Genomic DNA, 12,500 nt, shown 5'->3' with positions numbered 1-12,500 from the left:
TCATAATATATACAAACCGAGGTACTGCCAGCAAACAGTCGTATAAACCGTATATGCAAACATGCAGTGGTTCTAAAGAAATGAATGTTAACATTAATTCAAACATTATTTGGTTAACTGAAAATAATTACTACAGCAACCGATGCAAAAAAAATAGCGAACAATAACTTGAGTATGCGCCATATCTTTGAGGTTAGTCAGTACTCGGAGAGTACTCTGGTCATTTCTGCAGTTTTATATCAGATTCCTTTTCATATATTACTTCAAATAAAAGTAAGTATTGGTGGTCCCGTGTGCCACTAGGGGTCAAGTGCTGCTAGTTAGTACTTAAATTCTACCTCCGGCCACCTATCCGAAAAAACCAATGGTATTTAAATACACTTTAAATTAGAGGACCCGGTAAATGGCGTACGTTAAGGCGAACTGACGCTAGTTTAAAACGTACAGGCAACTAAGCTCCTTATTCTGACGTTTAGCATGTCTCTGTACATCTGTATTAGGATTAACGGTAGCTGAATGGAGGTAGGGTTTACAGCTACACTGTCTGAATAGTGACAGTGGTGCATTATCATATTAAGGTTTGTTTAATCCCATTTGGTCAGAGAGTTGAAAGCGAGATCGACTTTTTCTCCTTGCTGTAGTCGATATGAAATGGTCTTTAATGTGGGTAAAATGATGTTTTATACAGTTACCAGTGTAAATGATTATTAAATATTCAAGAGCTGTAGTGTTAGTGCTGGGAATAGAGTGGCTTATAGGTATATTCCATTAGTATTCTGGTTGACTGAACAGTTAGGCCCAGAGCTGAAAGAAGAAGAATTTCTCCTTGCCTCTTTTTTTTTCTTCACTAAGGAAAGGTGAATGGTAGATGAATTAGTAATCCAAGTTTGACAAAACTGGTAATGGGCTTTGTGTATTAGCTTGAAAAGGAGACTTTCCGTCTTTATAAAAGTTTCGAATGGTATGAGGCGTATTTAAGTTTGAATGCAGGTGAATTCACAGCGCCGTTCAGTTTCTGGTATTCGAAGTATAGTAGCAGTAGCATTCTAGCATTAGTATTAGGGTCAGTGGCAGCAGGACATTTTAATATCTCCCATTTCCCAGGGAGACCAACCCCCAACAGCTTATATAACACAGGAAACAGATGTTGGCAACACACACTCAACTCTCTCTCCCTCTCGCTCGCTCAGAGTGACTGTCTCTATGCCCCATTCTCTTCACTTTCTGGTTTTTTGTTTTTTTTAATGTATGTTTTGTCTGTACATGCCTCCTCTCCGTACAGATGTTGGGGTCGTCCATACTGATTAATGCGAAGGGTTATATATAGGAGCTTTGCCTGCTTTGCCCCCAACTATTCTCATTAGAAATAGAATGAGGTTTGGTAAATTTGAAATAGATGGGTTGGGCCTGCTGTTGCTTTATTTGCCTTATCCTCTTAGCCCAGAGAAAATAACAAAACAAAAAACAAACAAAAAACCCTGCCACAGCATTGTGCAATTGCAACTAGTATTACCTCAAGAACTAGTCATAACAGCAACAATATGAGAAAATTTCAGCTGGAGGGCTTTCTGTTCAAACCACTATATTCACCGGATTTCCTGCGATTTATATTCCAGAGCGATTTATATACAATGTAATGTTGTCTGACGAATACACTGTATTTCAACTAAGGCCACTAGATGACACTGTTAATCTTGTGACTCAATTGAAAATACCGGACCGCCATATAAATGCGACTTATACGCCGAAGCGATTTATATAGGGGTTTTTTTCCTCACAGGAACGCGTTCTTTTTTCTTTTCTTTTCTTTGCTGAGTGCGACTTATACGCCGGGGCGACTTTTAGTCCTGGAAATATGGTATCACTTTTGACCAAAAAACAAAAACGAAAAATGCGATGTTTTTTTTCTGTTACATGATCAGAAAAATTACAGGTGCTATAACATGTTACTATTTCGTGAGCAATGCATTCAACCTAGCTCAGAACCTGAAAGCTTTACAGATTTTTTCTTTCTTTCTTTCTTTTTACAGGATATCAGTAATTGTCTTGCAAGGGCATGTGTCAGCCTTTCAAAAGGTGAATATTTTATTTTAGAACAAAACTTCAGTTGCCTAATAACACCATAATATGATCATTTCTCTAATCCCTTTTGTGAAGTGCAGCAAGCAAGGATGAAATAACAATCTGTGGCCAGTCAAAACTCCATCAAAAGTGCTCAGTGGAAAATATCAGAAGAACTTGGATGACAAGGAAAGGCAGTATATTGTACAGATATCCACAAAGATATCAGCAATTACCTGCTTATCCTTCAAACATCCCCATTTCCCGGCAGTACCATTAAATTTGAACCTATAAAGAGGATTAAACCCCCAAGCTTTACCTTGAAGTGAAATTAAACCCTAAATCACATTTTGAGCTCTGGGCTATGAACTTGTTTGTATGCCTTTATATACTCACAAAACATCTAAATGGCCAGATGTATGAGTCCGGGCCTTTAGTACAGCATTTCAAAGAATTTCGTTGTTCATAATGCCTATTTCCTCAAGATCAAGGCATAAATCATAATAACCAGCCCCATATTCATTCTCTCTCTCTCTGTCTCTCTGTCTCCCGCTCTTTCTGTCTCTCTCTCTCTCTCTCTCTCTCTCTCTCTCTCTCTCTCTCTCTCTCTCTCTCTCTCTCTCTCACACGCACTCACAGCTCAAATATATGATGAAATACTGAAGATTTCGTAGCACGATTGGGTTGAACACATGTAAATCCAATCTAAGTAGGAAATTCAGGGGGGGGGGTTAAGAGTACATCTGTTGCCATCTTACAATGCTGTGATTGCAAACGTCCCTAAATCCTCTATGAACAGTACACATGGCCATTAAAACCCTAGTTAATGGTCACGGCTCTTTGCATATGAAACCGATTGTTGGTTTTGGTCGTTATGCAACTGTATTGTTTATAAGGGCGGGGATACCCGCAGTCAGTTTGAAGAGGTCACTTAGATGAGTGATGAAACGTATCTGTCAATAAACGCATCCAAATTAACTGATTCAACTTCCTTTGGTAACGTGTCTGTGAATGTTCTCATTCATCCAGGTCATGGTTATCCAAAGGAGTTGAATCAAGTGCAACTGGACTTGGTATATATCCGTGAAGACGTTTTGCCTCTCATCCAAGAGGCGAAACGTCTTCACGGATATATACCAAGTCCAGTTGCACTTGATTCAACTCCTTTGGATTCATTTGGTAAGTGGGGAAATTGCTCTCACCTCTACCTTGTTACCGTTGGTGTTGAGTATTCTGTATGGGTCGGCCTTGAAGGCGCAAATTTGGTAGTAAAGAGGATTCGGTACTCAACAACATTGATTGGCCACCTCCCTATAGCACATGTCTTCTGTTGAGGAAAATGTCCTGCAGTGCACACCCTGTTTTTCCAATCAGAAGAATTAAGATGATAAAAATCCCTTTTTCTTTTTTTTTTTTGGATCAGTCCAAGATCAAGATATAAAATGTAGGAAAGTGAATAACCTCATAAATAGTTTGAATACTGTAAGCACTAAACTGCCAAATCTATAATCCAGCATGTCATACCACTCTGATAATTATCCCATTCTCTCTTTCAACCTTCCATCGCCTTGGGCCCTGAAGGCTTTGATACTGCTTCAGGGGCTTGAGCTGATGTCGGCACAGCCAGCGGTGTGAATTGATAAGGCTGTCGAACCTCTCGGTCCTCTGTTTCAGTGTAAAATGGGAGAGATGCTGAAAGAGAGAGTCCTCCGATCTTAAGTACCGCTGCATCTTCGAGACACACACCCCTTTTTCCTTTCCCTCTCACTTTCCAGGCCACTTTTTTTTCTTGGCATTTTTCAAAACGTGCAGTTGATGAACCAGAAGTGGAAAAAAAGCGTTTTTAAGGAACTCTTCCAATGGAACTGACCTAACCATTTTGAAAAAAAACATTGCCTCCCCAGACAAAAAGGTTTTTTTTTTATGTGTAATTGATTTTTTTTTTTTTAACTTTATGATTTTTGCCAGGAAGTGAAGTCATCTAAACCGTCTCTCCCTTCCAACTGCTGAGTGTGCCTGTAGCCTGTTGCCAAGGAGACCACTATAACCAAGGTGACAGACCCTTCCTGTGATTTGAGCCCTCTGATTGGCCTATCGACCAGGAGGTTAGAGACGGAGTGTTTTGATTGGCTAGCTGATTGAGGCTAGCAAAGGCCCAGCAGACAGCGCTTCTGCAGAGAGCATTGATTTAATCGGCTGGCAGGCGGGCACATGCTCACGCACGCACACACACACACACACACAAACTGATACGGCAAGCTGGTTTGAGGTGTAAGGGGAAATTTGGCCTAGTGGGGGTCACCACTGTGTGTGTGTGTGTGTGGGTTGTGATATCATGCTCTCCAGGAGAGGCGTTGCTGGCAGTAATAGAAGCACTCCCAGGAGCAGGCCACACTTGGTAATATCACACTCCATAGGGAGCTTGGCACAAACACTCACCCACACATATACGTAAACACATATACTACACACCTACAGCAGAACACAGGAACATATGGCGGATATAGAACAAGACTGACATACCAGTGCACATATCCAGACAGCGTGGACAGGAAACGACAGTGCACAGACATCCCATTAGATGTTCATATTTTCAAGGTCAGGTTGATGGCTTGCTGTATAAACCTGTTTAGCTAATGTTAGCCAATTCACTTCCTGTTGTGGAAGCGGGCTGGTATGGACATTTTCTGTGCTAACTGGAATTTCAGTGCAGGAAGTAGCCTCTGTATGCAGACGGAGAGAGACATATTTTTTATTTTTTGGTCATTGCTCAAATGAAATACCACAGTTGGGTAATAGAAATGTGAGAATTGACATCAGGCTGACGTGCACTGTTATTTGCAGAACAATGGAAGAATACGAACCATGACTCCTCATCTCCATGATTATTAAACTGAAACATGGCCGCCTACTTTTTCAGCCACCGGGGTCAATGAAAGTTTCAGAAAGTCTCTATATTTAAGAAGTCTAAGGCCTTGACCCAATCTAACCAGCTACGAGATGAATCATGGACTTATAACAATTGTCTCCGGGCAAAAACTGTGAATAACAGGAAAAAAAAGACAAAAGGCTTAAGACTGCGCTCAACACCTTTTTAAGAGGGAATAAACAACATAGAAAGATGGCTAACAACCTCATTGTATCCCCCTTCCCCTCCTTTTCAACCAGCTTTTTCAGTCGTGTGCATTTATTCCTTAATGCTTTCTTGTATATATTGTAGCTTAGTATTTTGTGATTTGTGTATTTTTTTTGTCTCCACATCACGTTTGACTAAAAAAAAAACATGGCGGAGCAGGTTGCTAGCGGACGTAGATGGCGCTACTTTGTCAAGTTCTGACCAACCGCACAACTTTGCGTCGCTTTCTAGCTCCATGGTAATAGTAACATCACCGATTGGTGGAACTCACTTTAGGGATTGTGGGTAGCGTAGTGCTTCATCACAGATTCCGGACTAAAACACAATTTTTTAAAAAGGAATTTGAAATCAGACTGTGTGGCCTCTGCAGGAGCATATACGATCTCAGATGGTTAGCCTACTTTATACGCTTAATACATTTTAGCTAATGATCAGATTCCCTTCGGTGGCTATGAATGGCGTTTTTACTTCCCACAACCTGACGTTCTCTGTAGCTAGCTGTATTGTGTGACAGTGGGGGAAAAAAGTGTGCTTATATGGAAAATGTTCAGGTTTACTTCTTGCACTCTGTCCCTCTTCCTGTTTCCTCTTTCTCGTTCTCTCTCTCTCTCTCTCTCTCTCTCTCTCTCTCTCACACACACACACACACACACACACACACACACACAGATTTTGCTCCGTTGACTAGGCAGATGAAAGGGCAGAGTAGGCTGAGAGAGGGAGAGTGAGGGAGAGAGGGAGAGAGACAGACAGAGGGGGAGGAGAGAGACATAGAGCGGGAGCAAGACAGACAGAGGGAGAGAGACAGAGGGAGACAGAGACTTAGAGAGGGAGAGAGAGACAGTGAGAGGGAGGGAGAGACAGGGGGGGGGGGGGACAGAGAGGGAGCGAGACAGAGGGAGAGAGACAGTGAGAGGGAGGGAGAGAGAGACAGGGGGGGGGGGACAGAGAGGGAGCGAGACAGAGAGAGAGAGAGGGAGACAGAGAGAGAGAGGGAGACATAGAGAGCGAGACAGAGAGAGAGAGGGGGGGGAGACATAGAGAGTGAGACAGAGAGAGAGAGAGAGAGAGGGAGACAGAGAGAGAGATCCCTCCCCTCTCTGTAATCTATAGGCTGGCTTCAGCAAGATGGGGAGTCATCAGCTTCATTAGGTGAGGGGGAAGCTGCTTTGATCTAAAAATACACACCACCATCGCCTCTGGAGTGGAAAAAGTTAAAGAGTTTTCCCTCTGTCTTAATCAAAAAAGCTTCATGGTTTTTCAGAGTTGAGGCGGATTTGAAAATATCGAGGGAGGAGGCGTTGAGAATGTATTAATTCTCACTCCTCGGAGTGTTATCTTCCATGGGAATATGGGAATGTGTGCTGGACATGAGGTTCGTGTTTTTTCTTGGGTTAGTTTTCTTTTTTAACTTTGCCACTCGCCAACAGCGTGAAACACCAACGGAGAGCTGTTTTTCCCCTCCATAAGTATTTTTTCCTTTTTTTTTTCCAAGTTCCATATCTCCGTTGGAGCACAGCACTGTGTGTACAGACAGTTTTGTAAATAAGCATCCGGCCCAAGCTCCAGATTCAGAGCTTGTGTTTGGGCTTTGGATTTGTTGTCTGAGGTCAGTGTGCTTTGTTTGTGATGTGTTTGAGGAGCCCGCTATCACTTTCAATAATAGCCCTCCCACCCTTTTCTTAGCCTCCTTCTCTCTTTGTGTCTCGCTCTCTCTCGCTCTCTCTCTCTCTGCTGTCTCTGTTCCTCTTAACTCTTCTTCTGTCTCTCCCGCCCTCATATTCATGTTTTCTTTTCTTTTTTTCCTCTTTCTTTCTCTCTTATCTCATCTCATCTCAGAGCATAGGTAAAGGTTCGCTGTGGTCCATAGATCCGGAGTACAGACACAACCTGATCCAGGCGCTGAAGAAGACGCCCTACCACCCGTACTCCCCTGGCCTGGCCACTCCTTCCACCTCTCCACCCACCTTGCCTCAGACATATCACCACAGGTAAACACATGTACATCACACACACTTCCATCCGCTGATTGATTGATTGATTGATTGATTGATTGATTGATTGATTGATTGATTGATTGATTGAATGGCTGTTTGGGGCTTAACAGGCAGGCTTGCTGGTTAATAGACTGCATGGCTGAGTTCGTGGTTTGATTTTGATTTTATTGATTACATTGACATATGTTAAATTGAGCCAGATAGATAGACTCCCTCCACCTCCCCACCCATCTTGCCTCAGACCTAACACCATAGGTAAGACATAAACATCAGACTTTCATTCAGGGACTGATTGATTGGTTGGTTGATTGATTGATTGATTGATTGATTGGTTGGTTGGTTGGTTGGTTGGTTGGTTGGTTGGCTGATTGATTGAGGGAAAAGATCTTGCTAATATAATCTCTAGCGGCTAATAGAATTCAATAGGAGCCCTGATTTCCAGCCTCGATCCTCATATACTTAAACGCCGGCTCTTTGTCTGCTATCTTCCTCATTCCTCACCTCAGGCACATTTAAGGTAAAGCACTACTTTCTGTTCAGCTTCTCCACCCAGCGTGGCATCCCTCTCCCACCTTCTCTCTGTCTTTCACTCTCCCTCTGTCTCTCTCACTCGCTCTCTTCTCTATCCACCCACTGGGCCTAGGGCATTATAGAGCCTGCCTACTCTCCCTCCCCTTCTCTAAAGTCTTTTCGCTCGATGCTTTTATGCAACAATCCTTCCATCCCTCCTCCTATCCTCCCTTACCCTCGGGCACATCACAGGTAAAAGTGTTACGATTCTCGTTCTTGTCGTTTTGTTGTTGGCTCGTTCACTCCTGCACCCGTTTTCTCACCAGCCCCCCCCCCCCCCACACACACACACACACACACGCACAGACACCCCACTCCCACCCCCGGCCCATTGCCGTTTCTCTCTCTTTCTCTGTTACACGCTCTTTTTTACTTTTTTACACTCTGGTTTTTCCTTTGCTGAACTTGCCGTCCCCCTCCTCCCTCATGCTGTAGTACCCCCCGTCATTTACTACTTCTCTGCTTTTGTTTCTGTGCCATTCTCCGTTGTGCCCACCTGATCTACTGCGTTGTCATTTTTTTCTCGTATTTATCTTGCTCTGTCATGCCCCCCCCCCCCCGCCCCATCGGTATGGAGTGCTCCTCTCTCCTACTCATCTTCCTGTCTGTTCTTCTCTTTCAATACCCCCCAAGCTCTCTCCCTTCATCCCCAGGCATATACGACGAGTGCTGGGGGCATCCAGTAGTCGGTCTTCTTTATTTGCTCTCCTCTGTGATTTATGCTCTCCCTCTCTCTCGTCACTCTCTCAACCCTCTCTCCACCAATATATCATTTGATTAAATTTCCTGCATCTGCCTTCACTCCTTAACCCTCATGCCCCCCCCCCCGTGTTACTTTCTTCTCACTCCCTTGATGTCCTCTTCTCTTCTCTTCCTTCCTTTGCCTTCCTTTCCTTTCCTTTGCTTTGCTTTCCTTTCCACTTCTCGCTTACTCTGCTCCTCTCCATTCATCTTTCTTCTCATTTCCAGCTCTTCTCTCCATCTTTGTGAATATGTCAGCAAGAGGTACGATTAGTTGTCTTTCCCTTCTTTCTCCCCCCCCCCCCACTCCCTCCTACAATCCCCTAGTTTAGCCGGGCAGGTTGGCTTGCAGAGCCAGCGGACTGTGTAAGACAGAATAATTGGTTCACAGTAAAATGTAAAAGTGTCATTTTGAACAATGAGGTATGAGGAAGTGGAACAAATTGGAGGCCAGATTCTGAACATTGCGGGGAAGGGGGGGGGCGAGGGGGGAAGGAGAGTTGGGTTGGGTGGCGGCGGGGGGGGGGGATGTCAGCGGCGGTGCTCATTTGCATCTTAACACGCAATGAGAAATGGTAGAGAAGGAAAAGGAGGAGAGTCCGTTTCCTGGTGAGAGCAGAGCCCGGGGTCCCTTGCGACATGATACCCAGAGGGTGCAGCCCGCTTGTGAGTAGTGAATGTTACACATACGGGTTCGCGGCTGCACGCACACACACGTCGGAGACTTGCCAACTGCGTGAGTGTGTAACCCCATGAATGGGGATGGAATACAAATGTGCACATGTGCACACCGTGTTACACAGACACCTCTATGCTCTGTGTGGAGCGCAGAACATGGACTCGGTCTAACACGGCATCCCTCTCGGTGTCAAGGATGCTATGGGAGCAAGGGTAATGACCACGCACGTGTGCGCAGTGTGTCTATTTTGTTAGGGTCAAGGACTGTCACAAGCAGTTCTTTGCAACTGGCAAAATGAAGATGATTGAGGAGAAAGGGTAGAGAGGCAGTCAAGAGCGAACACACGCGCACATACACACACACACACACACACACACACACACACACACACACACACACACACACACACACAGCAGGGTTATGAGGCAGGAGTAGCGAGTGGCCAAACAAAAACGAGAACGAGGGAGAGAGAGATTCAGTGGTAAAGGAATGGTGGTGGAGAAGGAAGGAAAGAAATATGAGCGAAACGGGGATGGAAAGACTAAGAGAGAGGGGAATGGGGGGGGGGTAGAGACTTGGTTAGGGTGGGAGAGAGAGAATGAGAGAGAGAGAGACAGGACGAAGTGATGGGGAGGGAGGGAGAGGAATGCGGAGAGATGAGGTTGCTTCTCTTTGTCCTCCGCTCCCCCCTCTCTCACACCTCTCACATTTTCATGGACCATAATAACTCACAACAAACCATTCAGCCCCCACCTGCAGATCACTGGGAGTGCGTCTGTGTGCGTGTGTGTGTGTGTGTGTGTGTGTATTCGTGTATGAACGAGGCTGTATATTGGTATTTGTGTGTATTACCTGCTTGTGTGTGTCTGCAGGTTTTTATGAGCATGTGTTAGCCTGTCAGGGTCCATAAAAGTATGTACGCGAGTGTGAGTCTCAAGCTGCATCATGTGTGGTGACACATACTTTTTTGCATTTCTGTCATACACATGCATTTAACTAACTGTGTCCGTGTTTAGGTGTGTGTCTGGCAAGTGTCGAAACATGTACAGTATAAATACATGCAAGTCCAAATGAATGTGTGTGGCCATGTTGGGGGCATATGAATCTATATGTGTGTCTGTGTGTGCACGTATGATGCATCTGCCGCCGACATATTCAAGAGATGTATGGAGTTTCCATAAGGTTAGTGTGTGTGTGTGTGTGTGTGTGTGTGTGTGTGTGCGCGCACACGCATGTGGGCATGGACGTTTGTGTGAAGGGAAACATAGCATGCTGGGTAGGAGGTCAGCCCCATGGTGCATTCCTTCACACCCCATCAGCAACTGAATGAGGAGAGGTGGAAAGGAGGAATAGAGGGAAAGGTGGGGGCAAGGAGCTTGAGAAGAAGGAGGAGGAGGTCCTTCCCTCCATTCCCCCCCCCTTTCCCTTTCCCTTGGAGAATAAAGCACAGGAGACGCTGAACGAGCTCCTGCCACGAGTTTCGAGTTTAGCCCTTGCCCAGCAGATTAATGCATAGGGTTGCCGTGGCAACGGAAATGCCGCCATGGCAACACATGCACCATGAGGCAGGTGCCGTTGCACCATGGAACCGCTTGTTGAAAGAGTAGTGAGTAAGAAAGAGGGGGGAGAGAGGGAAAGACAGACAGACAGACAGAGAGAGAGGGAGGAGGATAGTGTGTAGAGGGAGAGAGAGAGCAGGGGGGTGGGTGGGCAAGGGGGAAGCGGGGAAAATAGACAGGCTGTTAGCGCAGGAAAAATATGTTATCGCCGTGGCAACGCAACATGGCAACTCTCCATGGCAACAGCAGGTGGCTCGGGGCAGAAATTTGTTTGGTGCTTTTGTATTTTGTGTGTGTGTGTGTGTGTGTGTGTGTGTGTGTGTGTGTACCTGCTTCGAGTCTGTCTTTCCTTTACATCAGGGAAGGTATGAACAACAGTGTGAGAAGTGCAGACGTCCAAATCCTCTCACTCGGCAGCTTAGCACAACATAAAACAAGGCTCATATTACACATAAGGCTCTCCCATTCTGTTGCACAGAGAGAGGGAGGGAGGGAGAGAGCGAGAGAGGGAGGGAGGGAGAGAGCAAGAGAGAGAGGGAGGGAGGGAGGGAGAGAGAGAGTGAGGGAGGGAGAGAGCGAGAGAGAGAGGGAGGGAGAGAGCAAGAGAGAGAGGGAGGGAGGGAGGGAGGGAGGGAGAGAGAGAGGGAGGGAGGGAGAGAGAGAGAGAAATGTTTTAGCCTGGCTTAAATATCTGTTTGCCTTACTGTCTGTTTGTTTGATTCTTTGTGTCTGGCTACCTGCTTTTTTGCTCGTCTTTCTATAGACATACATGTCCTCTAGCTGTTCTCCATCCATTTGAATGCCAGTCCCTCTGCCTGTCTGCCCTCATATCTGTCTGTCTGTCCCTGTCTGACACAAGTTTGTCTGTCCATCCCACACTGTCTGCCTACCTTAGCTGCCAATCTGCTCCTCTCTTTTTGTATGCTAACCTTCCTTTCCTGCCCTGTCTCTCCTGTCTGTCTTTTCTGGTTCTGTCTGTCTGTCTGTCTGTCTGTCCCTACATTTGCCCCAGTTATGTTAGCTTTCCAGTGTTTCTGGCTGTCGTCAGCTGACTATCTCTATCCGTCTGTCTTGCCTGTCTATGGGTACAAGTGCTGTGCAGTCGGACACAGATAGACAACATGTAGACCACTGACATGCGTGCCCTGTGGACCAGCAGAGAGCAGCCCCCTTGGATAAATGCATGCAGCCTTTCCCTGAAATGTTCAGGGATGCTCCCTGCTTGGGATCATGTGTGAATGGGAGCAGAGATGGATATTCTGGGAAATCCGTTCCGCCAATTACCCACCTCAAGACCATGTAACGTTTCAGGAAAATGCCGGTAAGGCTTTGTTATGAATGAAAGCAGTAACATTGCAGGGAAGAGGGGCGTCCGGTGGCTTAGCGGTCTATTCCGTTGCCTACCAACACGGGGATCCCGGTTCGAATCCCCGCGTTTCCTCCGGCTTGGTCAGGCATCCCTACAGACACGATTGGCTGTGTCTGCGGGTGGGAAGCCAGATGTGGGGATGTGTCCTGGTCGCTGCACTAGCGCCTCCTCTGGTCAGTCGGGGCGCCTGTTCAGGGGGGAGGGGGAACTGGGGAGAATAGCGTGATCCTCCCACGCACTACCTCCCCCTGGCGAAACTCCTCACTGTCAGGTGAAAAGAAGCGGCTGGCGACTCCACATGTATCGGAGGAGACATGTGGTAGTCTGCAGCCCTCCCCGGATTGGCAGAGGGGATGGAGCAGTGACCAGGACAGCTCGGAGGAGTGGA

The 12,500-nt window shown here is 46.0% G+C and overlaps 1 protein-coding gene across 2 annotated transcripts in view; it reads left to right on the top strand.

Annotated features, from left to right (window-relative positions):
- Positions 1 to 12,500, top strand: part of ches1 (checkpoint suppressor 1) — a 63,446-nt gene that overhangs the window by 34,808 nt on the left and 16,138 nt on the right. For both annotated transcript variants that reach the window (XM_056294665.1, XM_056294666.1), the window contains exon 3: positions 7,037 to 7,188. In XM_056294665.1, the coding sequence (XP_056150640.1) occupies positions 7,037 to 7,188 (152 nt within the window). The remainder of the gene's footprint in view (positions 1 to 7,036; positions 7,189 to 12,500) is intronic.

Source organism: Lampris incognitus, chromosome 15, assembly GCF_029633865.1.
Source record: "Lampris incognitus isolate fLamInc1 chromosome 15, fLamInc1.hap2, whole genome shotgun sequence".
NCBI classification, from domain to species: Eukaryota; Metazoa; Chordata; class Actinopteri; order Lampriformes; family Lampridae; genus Lampris; species Lampris incognitus.
This window is presented reverse-complemented; position numbering and strand designations above follow the sequence as displayed.